Source organism: Liolophura sinensis, chromosome 6, assembly GCF_032854445.1.
Source record: "Liolophura sinensis isolate JHLJ2023 chromosome 6, CUHK_Ljap_v2, whole genome shotgun sequence".
Lineage (NCBI taxonomy): Eukaryota > Metazoa > Mollusca > Polyplacophora > Chitonida > Chitonidae > Liolophura > Liolophura sinensis.
Window position 1 is genome coordinate 1,506,333 of NC_088300.1, and position 15,230 is coordinate 1,521,562.

At 40.2% G+C, this 15,230-nt stretch overlaps 1 protein-coding gene across 1 annotated transcript; it reads right to left on the bottom strand.

Annotated features, from left to right (window-relative positions):
- Window positions 1–9,699: 9,699 nt before the first annotated feature.
- On the bottom strand, window positions 9,700–10,891 carry LOC135469376 (uncharacterized). Its single transcript, XM_064748007.1, has 3 exons — window positions 10,808–10,891; window positions 10,110–10,215; window positions 9,700–9,704 (listed from the first exon to the last, which is right to left on the bottom strand). Exons 1-3 carry the CDS (start codon window positions 10,889–10,891, stop codon window positions 9,700–9,702), a joined length of 195 nt encoding a protein of 64 aa, XP_064604077.1.
- Between the last annotated feature and the right edge of the window lie 4,339 nt (window positions 10,892–15,230).

The window sequence follows — 15,230 nt, forward strand, 5'->3', positions numbered from 1 at the left end:
GTCATGGAATGGGTCAAGCTAAAATATTGGTTACTAACCATCAGTCTGCTGTTTGCCGTTAAATGCATAGGATAATATCCTTTTCCGTCTAATATTTGTGTTTGAAACAAATTTTGTCTTGAGAATTAAACCGTGAAATAATGATAGTGTCTTTGATAGACATTTATTATAAAGCTAAATTGATAAGCAGGTGCCCCCTGTCTGAATGTAATTGTACGCTATACTATCAGCTGAAGTAAACAGTGTGAAGCTTCCTTATTAGTATAGATTTACTATAATATATTTAAACTGAACATATAGCTTGACAATATTTGAAGGAATATAAAAAAAAATTTCTTGTGTGGTTCAAATTCATTTCCGCCCTCCATTACCTCACTTTGTCAAGCACCAAAAAAAAAGTTATGCCATTATACGAAACGAACTCATGATCGATCGTAATCGACTCAGCAATTTTGAGGAATGCATGTTACTGAATGCCTTAGGAGTCATGAAATATTGTTGTGAACTTCTATGTAATTTCTGCTATGATACCACAGTAATATGTAATCCACTTTCACTGAAGTTTGCCGACAATGTGACTTCGACTCACTGTGACTTCTGCTGTGATACCGCAGTAATATGTAATCCATTTGCACACAAGTTTGCCAACAATGTGGCTTGGACTCACTGTGACTTCTGCTGTGATACCGCAGTAATATGTAATCCATTTGCACACAAGTTTGCCGACAGTGTGACTTCGACTCACTGTGATTTCTGCTGTGATACCACAGTAATATGTAATCCACTTTCACTGAAGTTTGCCGACAATGTGACTTCGACTCACTGTGACTTCTGCTGTGATACCGCAGTAATATGTAATCCATTTGCACACAAGTTTGCCAACAATGTGACTTCGACTCACTGTGACTTCTGCTGTGATACCGCAGTAATATGTAATCCATTTGCACACAAGTTTGCCGACAATGTGACTTCGACTCACTGTGATTTCTGCTATGATACCACAGTAATATGTAATCCATTTGCACACAAGTTTGCCGACAATGTGACTTCGACTCACTGTGATTTCTGCTATGATACCACAGTAATATGTAATCCATTTGCACAGAAGTTTGCAGAAAACGTCTCTTCGACTCACTGTGATTTCTGCTGTGATACCACAGTAATATGTAATCCATTTGCACACAAGTTTACCGACAATGTGACTTCGACTCACTGTGATTTCTGCTGTGATACCACAGTAATATGTAATCCATTTGCACACAAGTTTGCAGAAAACGTCTCTTCGACTCACTGTGATTTCTGCTGTGATACCACAGTAATATGTAATCCATTTGCACACAAGTTTGCAGAAAACGTCTCTTCGACTCACTGTGATTTTTGCTATGATACCACAGTAATATGTAATCCATTTGCACACAAGTTTGCAGAAAATGTGACTACGGCTCACTGTGATTTTTGCTATGATATCACAGTAATATGTAATCCATTTGCACACAAGTTTGCAGAAAACGTCTCTTCGACTCACTGTGATTTCTGCTGTGATACCACAGTAATATGTAATCCATTTGCACACAAGTTTGCAGAAAACGTCTCTTCGACTCACTGTGATTTCTGCTGTGATACCACAGTAATATGTAATCCATTTGCACACAAGTTTGCAGAAAACGTCTCTTCGACTCACTGTGATTTCTGCTGTGATACCACAGTAATATGTAATCCATTTGCACACAAGTTTGCAGAAAACGTCTCTTCGACTCACTGTGATTTCTGCTGTGATACCACCGTAATATGTAATCCATTTGCACACAAGTCTGCCGACAATGTGTCTACGGTTCACTTTGTACAGACATTTTTGAAAACCATACTGGTTTTAGGCGTCCGCCTTTTTACACTTTTATAGTCCATGTTGACATAATACACCAGTATGCTGTATAAACCATTTGGTAGGTTTTCCATTTGACACGCCCAGAAAAGCTCAGCAAATAAAGAAGATGCAAACTTTGGAATATTTTCACTGAGCTATTTAACCATCTTCGGTATCTGTTGCAAAATAGCATCCATAGCAAATATCAAGAAGGAAACGCAAAATGCTAGTGTGACTCTATTAGAGTTACAGAGTAAACGACTGTCTGAAACTACTGACAACTGGCGACTGTTCTTACAGTTCTTACTGTTTACTGTCAATCTACGTATGGCGATGAAACTGATATAAAGAAGGTGAACTGAACAGTTTTTATTCGACGTCAGTTGCCAAAAAATCAGACGTTAACGGTATTATTAAAACCGCTAAAGATTTTACTACAGAACTAGACGCTGAAATACACGTATTGCATAAGGGCATCTTCACTCTCTATACTGCTATTCCTCACAAAGACGTAACTGGTAGAATTTCATCACTACTTTTTTCGGTATTTAATGAAATACCAAATTCAAAGGCAACAATGCCTTCTTTAGTTACCACTACATACAAATGTTATTATGTCTCGTACACAGAGTTGCTTCAATTTTTCGTGAATAACCATTTGGGTATGACTTTTGTCCACTTTTGCATTTATATCTGTCTCATCTATACTTGTCGTCGTGTGAATACGACTGTATGTAGAAATTATTGCAGAGTAATTTTCATCTTTTTCATTCACTAAATGGTGTATTGATACTTTGCTAGCTTTAAACAATCCATATACAACAATATATGGCTGTAAAATATAATATCCAACTCCTCTGGATCTACAGACGATATATCTTATCTGAATCTCTATTTGCACATAAACCATAAACAGTTTCCTTTCACACCAACTTCACGACAAGAGGTTTCAATTTTGGCATTATAAATTACCCTTACTTTGATAGCAATATTCCGAAAGTGCATATCTCGCTCCGTGGCATTTGTTAGATCCTGACGATTTCAATCAACTTCACAAGCTATTACTGCAAAAGCTGACCAGTGTGTCAAGCTCATTTCACAACGAGTACAAATATCTTGTAAGTAAAAATGGACAGAGGTGCCATAATCGCAGGCATTTTTTTCTCCATACCTTCGCCTAATTCTGCTTAATCCGGGAGCTAGGGGCTGTATATATATCGTCTTTTGATTGCCAAAGTGAATATAAGAACGGATCTATTCACTGTCAAACAAGGGTAGGAACTTATTATCGTGCTTCTCCTTGCATGATTCGATTTTAATTTCGTAATTTATTTACATTGTGAATTCCTACTTGTGAAAAGAGAAGCAGCCTCTAATAGTATACATACAAATTTATACTAGTTTATGGTGCTGTATTGAAGTCAACACCATCTCTATGAGTATAATCTTCATTGGTGGTATACTCGATAAGACTTCGATCATAACAATGTTTCACAGGCGGGAGGTCCCAGCCGTCAACACGGTAGACATGCACGCCGCTTAACCCGTTGGTCACCGTTCTCCTGTAGAAAGAGCTTCGGCTACTCTATCTCCCTACATCCTCCGTTTAGATGTCATTCGATGACATACCTGACAGCTCAGAGCCGAGCTGTCTTCTCACCAAGGCATTTACTCAACATCAGTGTCTCGCCATCTTGACTAGTCGGACACAAGGCATGTTTTCTATAAGAAATACGTGAATGACCAGCGGATACAGTCCTACCAATCATCCTGTTCCGAAACCCCGCCTCACATACATCGGCTGCTCCTACACCCCGCCTCACAGACGTCCGCGACCAGCATTCAGTCGGACAAACCATCGTGCTCCCACATCTCGCCGCACACACATCCGTGACCAGCATACGGGCGGACAACCATCCTACTCCCACACCCCGCCTCACAGACATCCGCGACCAGCGTACAGTCCGCCCAACCATCTTGCTCCGACAACCTGCCTCACTGACGTCCGTGACCAGCATACAGGCGGACAAACCATCGTGCTCCCACACCCCGCCTAACAGATATCCAACAAACCATACTGCTCCGACAACCCGCCTCACAGACATCCGCGATCAGCGTACAGTCCGCCCAACCATCCTGCTCCGACAACCCGCCTCACTGACTTCCGCGACCAGTATACAGTCGGGCAAACCATCCTGCTTCCATACCCCGTCGAACAGGAATCCGTAACCAGCATACAGGCGAACAAACCATATTGCTCCCACACCCCGCCTCACAGACATCCGTGATCAGCGTACAGTGCGACAAACCATCTTACTCCCACACCCCGTCTCACAGACATCCGTGACCAGTATACAGTCCAAAAACCCATCCTGCTCCCAAACCCCGTCTCACAGACATCCTCGAACATCGTACTGTCCGACAAACCATTTAACTCAGTCCGCACAGTCCGACAGACCATCATGCTCCCACACCCCGCATCACGGACGCCATCAACTAGCGTACAAACATACAAACCATCTTGCTTCCAAACCCCGTCTCACAGACGTCCACGACTAGCGCACAGACCGACAGACCATCATGCTCCCACAGTCCGCATTACAGACGTCCTCAACGTGGAGTCCGACCGACCATCCTACTCCCACAAATTGCATCACAGATGTTCACGACCAGCGTATAGTCCGGCAGGCCATCCTGCTCCCACACCCCGCCTCACAGACGTCCGCGGCCAGCTTACAGTCCGACAAAACATCCTGCTCTCACACACCGCTTCACAGACGTCCGCGACCAGCATACATTCCGACAAACCATCCTGCTCCCTCACCCCGCCTCACAGTCCACGACCAGCGTGCAGTCCGACAAACCATCCTGCTTCCGCACCCTGCTTCACAGTCCGCGACCAGCGTACAGTCCAACAAACCACCCTGCTCTCACACCCCGCCTCACAGACGTCCGCGACCAGCGTGCAGTCCGATAAACCATCCTGCTCCCGCATCCCGCTTCACAGTCCGCGACCAGCGTACAGTCCAACAAACCACCCTGCTCTCACACCCCGCCTCACAGACGTCCGCGACCAGCGTGCAGTCCGATAAACCATCCTGCTCCCGCATCCCGCTTCACAGTCCGCGACCAGCGTACAGTCCAACAAACCACCCTGCTCTCACACCCCGCCTCACAGAAATCCGCGACCAGCGTGCAGTTCGACAAACCATCCTGCTCTCACACCCCGCCTCACAGACGTCCGCGACCAGCGTGCAGTCCGACAAACCATTCTTGTGACGGCTGGGTGATGCTGATCCAAAGTGGACAGGGATGATTCTGACCTTGTCACCTCCGCCCTTCTCCGGACACCTTTAATATATTCTGTGCCTGAAATGTATTTCTCTATACAACATTTAATGGAGCTGGGCCTGGTATCTTTTTCTCTATACAACAGTGATTGAAGCTCTGCCTGATATGTATACATTTATTAAGGCTGTGCCTGATATGTATTTCTCCATACAACATTGATTGAAGCTCTGCCTGATATGTATTTCTTTATACAGCACTGACTGAAACTGTTTGATATGTATATCACTATAGAATATTGACTGAAGCTGTGCCTGATATGTATTTCTATATTCATTCTTGGTTAAAGCAGTGCCTGATATATTTTTCTCTATACAACATTGATTGAAGCTCTGCCTGATATGTATTTCTTTATACAGCACGGACTGAAACTGTTTGATATGTATATCACTATAGAATATTGATTGAAGCTGTGTCTGTTATGTATTTCTCTAAGTAACATTGTTTGAAGTTGTGCCTGACATGTATTTGTCTTAACAGCATTGTTTGAAGCTGTGACTGGTATGCATTTCTCTTTACAACATTGACTGACGCTACGAATGGTATGTATTTCTCTTTACAAGATTGTTTAAAGCCGTGACTGATATGGGTTTTTTTCCATACAACATTGATTGAAGTTGTGCCTGACATGTATTTCTCTTTTAAACATTATTTGAAGGTGTGCCTGACATGTATTTTTCTATAAGAAAGGTTATGGCATTCTTGTATTTAATGCTTTTTATTTTCATTTCTCGACTGTCGACTGATTAGACTGTAAAACCATGCTCTGTTTTTACAAGTTATGAATGACGTTTTTACTGCCTGGGAAAGTTGAAAAGTATACTTTTCTCCAGATTGTTTCTTTTCTTTGCCAAAGCAAAGAACGATTGATTCGTGTCAGTAACTGTTTGGATTTTTTGCACCAATTGGGAAGAGATGTGTCAGCGTGGCATTTATCATAAAAATGGGTACCATGCCAGTTTGAAATGATAATCCGATAAGACGTCTGATATGTTCCCATGTCTAAGTGGTCCACGCATGTTGCGACTTGAAATTAGTTTGCAGCTCAGACCCGCAATGTGACGCGTTTATGGTTATACATACCTGATCTCATGAGCAGACTGACTTCCGTGTTCACCACTGTCTATATATACTTAGTCTACCCCGCCAGGTCGAGCAGTTGCCAATCCTTTACCATGTCAGGTAGTCTTGAAAATATATATTGAAAATAGATATATTGAAAATGGAGACTTATGTCTCCGGCCCGAGATACAAAAGTGTCAAAGAGCTGTAGGTGTACATGAGTCAGAGAGGATATTGGAGAAGACAGGAGCCAGAAGGCAAGTTATTCATGTTATTTATTTATTTGGTTGAGGCTTAACACCGTACACCTGAAATTATCACCTACACAGCGGCCGTCAGGTTTATGGGAAGGGAAAGCAGTAGCACCAGGATTAAACCACTGTCCATCATCAGGGCTCTGGCTAACCTCCTCACATACGCTTCATAAGGCACACTTTAGCCATCTTTGTCTTTTTCTAGACATTTGATCATTAGACTGGAACTTGATATATGGCTTCACACAGGCAAGTTGCGGTTGAAGTTCGAGTTTCGTGCTGATTAGCCAATTTGCGACGAATTTATGGCCGTTTTGTTCTCTTTTATATGGTAACTATTTTAGTATATGTTTGTACGTATGTATGTATATATGTATGTATGTATGTATGTATGTTTGGGGTTTAACGTCGTACTTACCAATTTTTCAGTCATATGACGGCGAGGGGTCGCCAGGTGTATGTAAATATGACAAGTGTATGTAAATATATTGTATCGCCTTGTGGGAAGGGCGAGTTCATGCCACAAAGCGATGCTGCCACTGAAGTATCATGCCGAAGACACCAGACATGACACCTCACCCAGTCACATTATACTGACACCGTGCCAACCACTCATGTCATAACCTGTCCGTCCTGAGCGCCAAGCGAAGCAGCAGCAAGTGTCATCTTTATACTCTCTGGTCTAACCCGAACAAAACGGTTCATTGTATTTAATTGAAACTTGGTTTCACCTCCACAAGTTAAAAATCAAGGTCATGTTTCATGCACTTTTGCTTATTTGCTACCTCCTTAAGGGCCTTCTCTATTTGTTTTTGGACATTAAGAAAGCTATTTTCTGACGGCGAAAATGTGTAGGTTGCGAAAGCTATGTACTTTCAAAATGCTCTATTAAATTAATTTTTTTATAATAATAATTTGATTTAGAATTTAACCTTGTTGACACAGTATGAAATTAAAAATCCAATTCGTTTTTCACTATGTTTTGTTAGCAGAATTATTGTTCCCGCGGATTAGAATGGGTCATATATTTAACGTTGTCTTAAAGACTGCAATTCTTGAAAAATGACGCGTAAGTAGAAAAAACTGGTAGCGACTTTGCAGGTTTAAATATCTTTGTGTATGGTATGTTGACCTGCGTAATGACCAGATATGAAATATACAAATATACTGCCACATATATTCTACCTTATCTATAAGTGTTGAATTACTCTCGCAACGAGAATGTTGATCATGTATGAACAGGTGTCAATATCAATACGGGATGACTAGTAACTAGGGAGTTTCCTTTGCACTGCTCTACTAAACACAACACACGAATATTTTACAGAGTATGCTTCTGTAACAAAATCGATAACAATGTCTTCCGTGTGTGTTCACACTAAATCTTGTCAATTAATGCGTCCTGTTTCGTTGTCGACATGTCAATATCAGCTGGATTGCACAGAGCGCCAATTTGATATTTCATTGCCAAATGCTGTTTCCCCCTAATCCTTATTCAACATTTCATGTCAGGTTCTCCCTGGACTTGCCAGCACAAAAAACAGGAGCTTGCAATTAGATAACTTAAGTTTATGCCTTGTTTTTGTAAGACTAATTAAATGTATAACAGACTGTCTTGAAGGAATGACGTGCTGGTGGACATTTAAAAAAATAAAAACAAAACAATTGTCATAACATAATTAGACATACAGTACAGACAACATAAGAAAAGGTGTGAATTTAAACCTTTAAGAAAAGGACTTATAAGCACGTGAACTATATGTATCTACCTATGAGTCATGAGTCATGCTGGTGTGTCAACTATCTCAAACGATGGTCATGAGTCATGCTGGTGTGGTGTATAAACTATCTCTTTATGTGAGTCATCCTGGTGTGGTGTATAAACCATTTCAATTGGCACCTGTGACTCAACTATCTCAGTCAGTGGATGTAAGTTATGCTGGTGTGGTGTGTAAACTATCTCATTCGGTCGCTGTAAGTTATGTTGGTGTGTCAACTATCTCATTAGGGCGACTATGAGTCATGCTGATGTGGTGTGTAAACTATCTTGCTTGGCGGCTGTAAGTTATGCTGGTGTGGTGTGTAAACTATCTTATTTGGCGGCTGTAAGTTATGCTGGTGTGGTGTGTAAACTATTTCATTCGGTCGCTGTAAGTTATGTTGGTGTGTCAACTATCTCATTAGGGCGACTGTGAGTTATGCTCGTGTCGTGTGTCAACTGTCTCATTCGGCGGCTGTGAGTTATACCAGTGTAGTGTGTGGACTATCTCATTTAATATATCTAAGTCATGCTGATTGGCGTGTAAACTATCTTTTTCGGCGGCTGTGAGGCATGCTGGTGTGTAAACTGTCTCATTTGACAGCTGTAAGTTATGCTAGTTTGGTGTGTAAACTATCTCATTTGGCTGCTGGGCGTTATGCCAGTTTGGTGTGTATACGATCTCATTTGACGGCTGTGAGTCATGCTGGTGTGGTGTGTAAACTATTTCTTTATTTGAGTCATGCTGATGTGTAAACTAGATCAATTGGCGACTGTGAGTCATGTTTGTATGGTGTATAAACTAGCTCATTCTACGGCTGTTAGTCATTCTGTTGTGGTGTGTCAACTATCTCATTCGGCGGCTGTAAGTTATACTGGTGTGGTGTATAAATTATCTCATTCGGAGGCTGTGAGTCATGCTGGTTTGGTGGTAAACTATCTCATTTGGCTGCCGTGAGTTACGCTAGTGTGGTGTGTAAACTAACTCAATCCGCGCCTTTAATTTGTGCTGGTGTGGTGTGTGAAATATCTTACTTGGCGTCTGTAAGTTATGCTGGTGTCATGTGTAGACTATCTCATTTGGCAGGTGTGAGTTATGTTAGTGTGGTGTGTAACCTATCTCATTTGGCGTCTGTGAGTTATGCTGGTGAGGTGTGTTAACAAACTCATTTGGCCTCTGTAAGTTATGTTGGTCTGGTGTATAGATTATCTCATTTGGCGACTGTGAATTATGCTGGTGTGGTGTGCAATCTATCTCAGTAGGTGGCTGTAATTTATGCTGGTGTGGGGTGTAAACTATCTTATTTGGCAGCTGTGAGTCATGTTGGTGTAGTGTGTAATTATCTTCTTTGGCCCCTGTGAGCTATGTTTTTTTGTTTTTTTTTTTCCACCAATCAGATTCTATTTTCCATTCATGCTGTAATCAGTCAATCTCATGCATCTCTAAGTACTCATACATTCATAATTTTGTTTTAACTATTTTCAAGTTTTAAAATTTTTCCCACGCTTTAGAAAATCGTCGCCTTTCCCGGATATATCAGCTATATGTTTTTCGATTTTATAATGGTCAGTTACCGTTTTCTGCAGGTTAATTATGTTTAATTTGGCGTCATTTCGTCTCATATAAAGGATGTAGTTTTTGCTAAAATTGTCAGTAAATTTAAAGGTGAAGAATTGTGTTTCTCGCTCCATCCCATAATAATGACTTTGGGAGTTATTTTAATATCAGTTTTGCACTTTTGTGATAGCCACTTTTCGTATTCTGTCCACAATTTACGTGTTTCCAGACATTCAATGAAAGGGTGTTCTATAGTGTCCTTACTGAGTCTGCAGTAATTACAAATATCGTCGTGTCTCTGTCCTATTTTAAACAGATAGGAGTTTGTTGGCGTTATCCTGTGTAAGACTGTGTATTGAAAATCTCGTAGCTTGGTGTATTGAGTGCATTGATAAATAGATTCGAATACCTTTTCCCACTCAGTTTCTTTCTAACCTTACAATATCCTTTCATTTTTCGTGGATTTTGATATTTTGCTGCAACTCATTATTTAATAAATCGTAAAAGCGTTTTGTTCCCCGTTTTTGTTTAGTCAGTAATCGTATGTTCGATGGAAAGGAGGGGCAATATACATCATGCTTCTCATTTATCGTGAGCCACTCGGTTGGAACATTTCGAATTAACCTATTATAATCTAAGAAAATACGTTTCACTTTAAATTTTTGTTTAAAGTCTTTAAATGTTATCAAATTTCCTTCTGAATTTTTTAAATCCCTTATAAACCTTACATTACTTTGATACCAGTGGCTAATAAAAAAATTTGGTTCTTTAAACCTTGGGTTATGCCATAAATGTTCATCAAGAATATACTCAATATTTGTCTGATATTTTTTGTGTGTTATTTCCTGCCATGCCCTTAGAGTATCTACCCAGAAAGGGTTGTTTACTCTTTTTAGTATTAGCCGTATATACTTACCCCCTGGTGTGAATAAACTTTTTATATCATTTTGACATATACTTACATTTTGCCATTTATATTTCGCTAATAATAATTTTCTCATCCAAGATATTTTTAAGGGTTGCACAAATGGTATTAAGTTTACCATCCGTAATCCACCTTTTGAGTAGTCCTTTATGATAATGGATCTCTGTATCCTATCTAGACCATCATTCCATATGAATTTATAAAGTAATACATTTATTTCTTTCATAGTACTATCTGGTGGGTTTGGGAGGGAAAGGAACAAATGAATTAGTTTCGATAGAGCTGGAGATTTTATAACTGTTATTTTCCCTTGCACTGGTAAGGTTCTAATTTTCCATATTTGAAGATCAGTTTTCAGTTCCTCTATTCTAGCCAAATAATTTATTTTCCATATGTTATTAAATTCCACCGTTGAGAAATTTATACCCAATATGTTAAGTTTTTCCACCCAGTCTAATTTCACTTGCTCACATAGTTTTACATTGGATCCGGATAGAGAACATATCCATGCTGCCTTTGTTTTTTCTATATTGATTTTTAATCCTGGATATTTGTAAAATATATCTAAACACGATAGTGCTTCTGAGAGAGACTTTTCGGACCCATCTAAGATTAACTGTGTCTCATCAGCATATTGGCTTGTTTTATGTTCTGTTTCGTTTATATTTATTCCCTTTATAACTGGGTTATTTTGTATCATTGAACCTAAAATTTCAGCACATAACAGAAAAATATACGGAGAAATTGGATCTCCTTGTCTACATCCTCTGCTAATATTAAACAGAGGTGATATAATGCCGTTTTGGACGATACACGTAGAAATATCAGTTTGAAACAATTTTATCCAGGATCTTATATCTTGTCCAAAATTAAAGGTTTCCAGTATTTCTTCTATGAATTCCCAACAGATAGAGTCGAAGTCCTTTTCAAAATCTATTGACAGCAGTAACCCGGGTATTTGTCTCTCCTTTGTTTCAAACATTATGTCGTAAATTAGACGTACATTCTCTGCAATGCATCTTCCGGAAATAAAACCCTTCTGATCTTCATTTATAATGTTATTAAGAAAGTTTTTAGCCGATTTGCAATACAAGCACTGTAGAGTTTGTAATTTACATTTTAATAAGGTGATGGGTCTCCAGTTTTTGAAAACATTTCTAGGTTTATTTGGTTTTGGTAAACATGTTATAATCCCTTGCTTTTGAGATCGTGACAATTCGCCTTGTAAAAAACTTCCATTTCCTGCCCTTAAAACAAAATATCCTACATCTTTCCAGAACATCTTATAGAATTCTACATTGAAACCGTCTATTGCTGGAGTTTTATCATTTTTCATATTTCTCAAACAGTTTGTTAACTTCTCCAAAGTCAATAACCCCTCTAATTTAACTGCATCACCACCTAAGAGTCTATCTAGTTTTATGTCCTGAAGACGTCCCCTAAGGTTTTTTTCTTCTCTTACCGTTTTTGTATACAGTTTAGGATAATAATTTATCTGTGCCTCCAGAATATCTGCCGTTTGGTATATTTTTTTCCCATCGTCAAGTGTTAGTTTTGAGATAAGTTTGTTTGTATAATTCGTTTTTTTCCATAGCTAAAAAGTATTTTGTCGGTTTTTCTCCTGGTTCGATCTTTCTTGCTTTTGACCTAATAAGCAATCCATCTATTTTTCTCTCAGCTTTTGATATTCTATTTTAAAGTTATTGAGTTCATCTAGCTTCGAATCTGTTACATTGATAAGCTTTGTTTGAATTTCCCTATCTATTTCTTCAATTTTCCAGTTGTGTTTCTCTTATCCTTTCTTCTTTCCGTTTTCTTGATGAATATTTAATTGTTTCTCCTCTTATTTTCATTAGCAATACTTCTAAAAATAATTGATCACTGATGCAAAGCTGTATTCGATCTTTAAGAATATTTTTTAAATTGTCTCTGTTGTATATTATAGGACTATATTTATCTAATGTTTCATCAATAATATTTTTGACTAAGTCAATATATGCTGAGTCTTTTAACATTGAACAGTTTAATTTCTGTGAGCTATGTTGGTGTGGTGTGTAATGTATCTTCTTTGGCCTCTGTGAGCTATGTTGGTGTGGTGTGTAAACTATCTCATTCGGCGCCCGTAAGTTATGCTGGTGTGTTTTGTAGACCATATCATTTTGCCTATTTGAGTTATGCTAATGTGGTGTGTAAACTATCTCATTCAGCGACTTTGAGTTATGTTCGTGTGATGTGTAACCTACCTCATTTGGCGGCTGTGAGGTGTCCTAGTTTGGTATGTAAGCTATCTCAGTTGGCCTCTAGGAGTAATGCTGGTGTGGTGTATAAACTAGCTCATTTGGCCTCTACAAGTAATGTTGGTCTAGTGTATAAACTATCCCATTTGCCTGCTGTGAGTTATGCTAGTGTTGTGTGTAAACTCTCTCATTTGGCGGCTGTGAGTTTTGCGGGTGTGATGTATAAAGTAGACTATCTCATTTGGCGAATGTGAGTTATGCTGGTGTGGTGTGTAAACTATTTGTGTGAGTGATGCTCGTGAGGTGTGTAAACTAGATCAGTCGACGACTGTGAGTTATGCTGATTTGGTGTGTACATTATCTCATTTGGCGGCTGTGAGTTCTGTTGGTGTGTCAACTATCTCATTCGGCGGCTGTGAGTCATTGTGGAGTGTCAACTATCTCATTCAACTGATGAGAGTTACGCTGGTGCGGTGTGCAAACTATCTCATCCAACGGCTGTGAGTCATGCTGATGTATTAACTATGTCAATCGACGGCTGTGAGTCATGTTGGTGATGCTGATGTGGTGTGTAAACTATCTTATTTGGCGGCTGTAAGTTATGCTGGTGTGTCAACTATCTCATTAGGGCGACTGTAAGATCATGGTGTCGTGTGTCAACTGTCTCATTCGGCGGCTGTGAGTTATACCGGTGTAGTGTCTAGACTTTCGCATTTGGCGGCTGTGAGTGATGCTGGTGTGGCGTATGAGAGTGGTGGAATGTGCAAACTATTTCATTTGGCCGGTGTAAATTATGCAGTGTGGTGTGTAAACTATCTTATTTGGCGTCTGTCAGTTATGCTGGTGTGGTGTGTATACTGGCTCATTCGGCCTTTGTGAGTGTTTTGATGGGTTGTACAAACTATTTCATTTGGTGTCTGTGAGATTTGCGGTGTGGTGTGTAAACTATCTCATTCGGTGGCTGAGAGCTATTCTGGTCTGGTGTGTCGACTCTCTTATTCAGCGGCTGTGAGTTATACCGCTGTAGTGTGTAGACTTTCACATTTGACGGCTGTGAGGCATGCTGGTGTGGTATGGTGTGTAAACTGTCTCCTTTGACGTCTGTAAATCATGCTGGTGTGTCAACTTATCTGTGAGTTATGCTAGTGTCGTGTGTCAACCGTCGCATTTGACGGCTGTGAGTGATGCTGGTGTGGCGTATGAACTATATCCTTCCGCGGCTGTGAGTTAGGCTGTTGTAGTGTGAAAACTATCTCATTTGGAGGTTGTAAGTTATGCTGATTTGGTGTGTAAACTATCTCATTTGGCTGCTCTAAGTGATGCTGTTGTGGTGTATAAACTAGATCATTTGACTGCTGTGTGTTATGCTGGTGAGGTGTGCAGACTGTCTCATTCGGCGGGTGTGAGTTGTGCTGACGGGTGTGTAAACTATCTCATTTGGCGGCTGTGAATTATGTGGTGTGGTGTACAAACTATCTCATTTGGCCGCTGTGAGTTATGTGGTGGGGTGTGCAAACTCTCATTTGGCGGCTGTGAATTATGTGGTGTGGTGTACAAACTATCTCATTTGGCCGCTGTGAGTTATGCGGTGGGCTGTGCAAACTCTCATTTGGCGACTGTAAATTATGCGGTGTGGTGTGTAAATTATCTTATTTGGCGTCTTTGAGCTACGCTGGTGTAGTGTGTAACTTGCTCTTTTGGCGTCTTTGAGTTACACTGCTGTAGTGTGTAACTTGATCATTTGGCGTCTTTGAGTTACGCTGGTGTAGTGTGTAACTTGCTCATTTGGCTACTGTGAGTTACGCTGGTGTAGTGTGTAACTTGCTCACTTGGCGTCTTTGAGTTACGCTGGGGTGGTGTGTAACTTGCTCATTTGGCTACTGTGAGTTACGCTGGTGTAGTGTGTAACTTGCTTATTTGGCGTCTTTGAGTTACGCTCGTGTAGTGTGTAACTTGCTCATTTGGCGTCTTTGAAATACGCTGGTGTAGTGGGTAACTTGCTCTTTAGGCGTCTTTGAGTTACGCTGGTGTAGTGTGTAACTTGCTCATTTGGCTACTGTGAGTTATGCTGGTGTAGTGTGTAACTTGCTCATTTGGCGTCTTTGAGTTATGCTGGTGTGGTGTGTAACTTTCTCATTTGGCGACTTTGAGTTACGCTGGTGTGGTGTGTAACTTGCTCATTTGGCTACTGTGAGTTACGCTGGTGAACTGTGTAACTTGCTT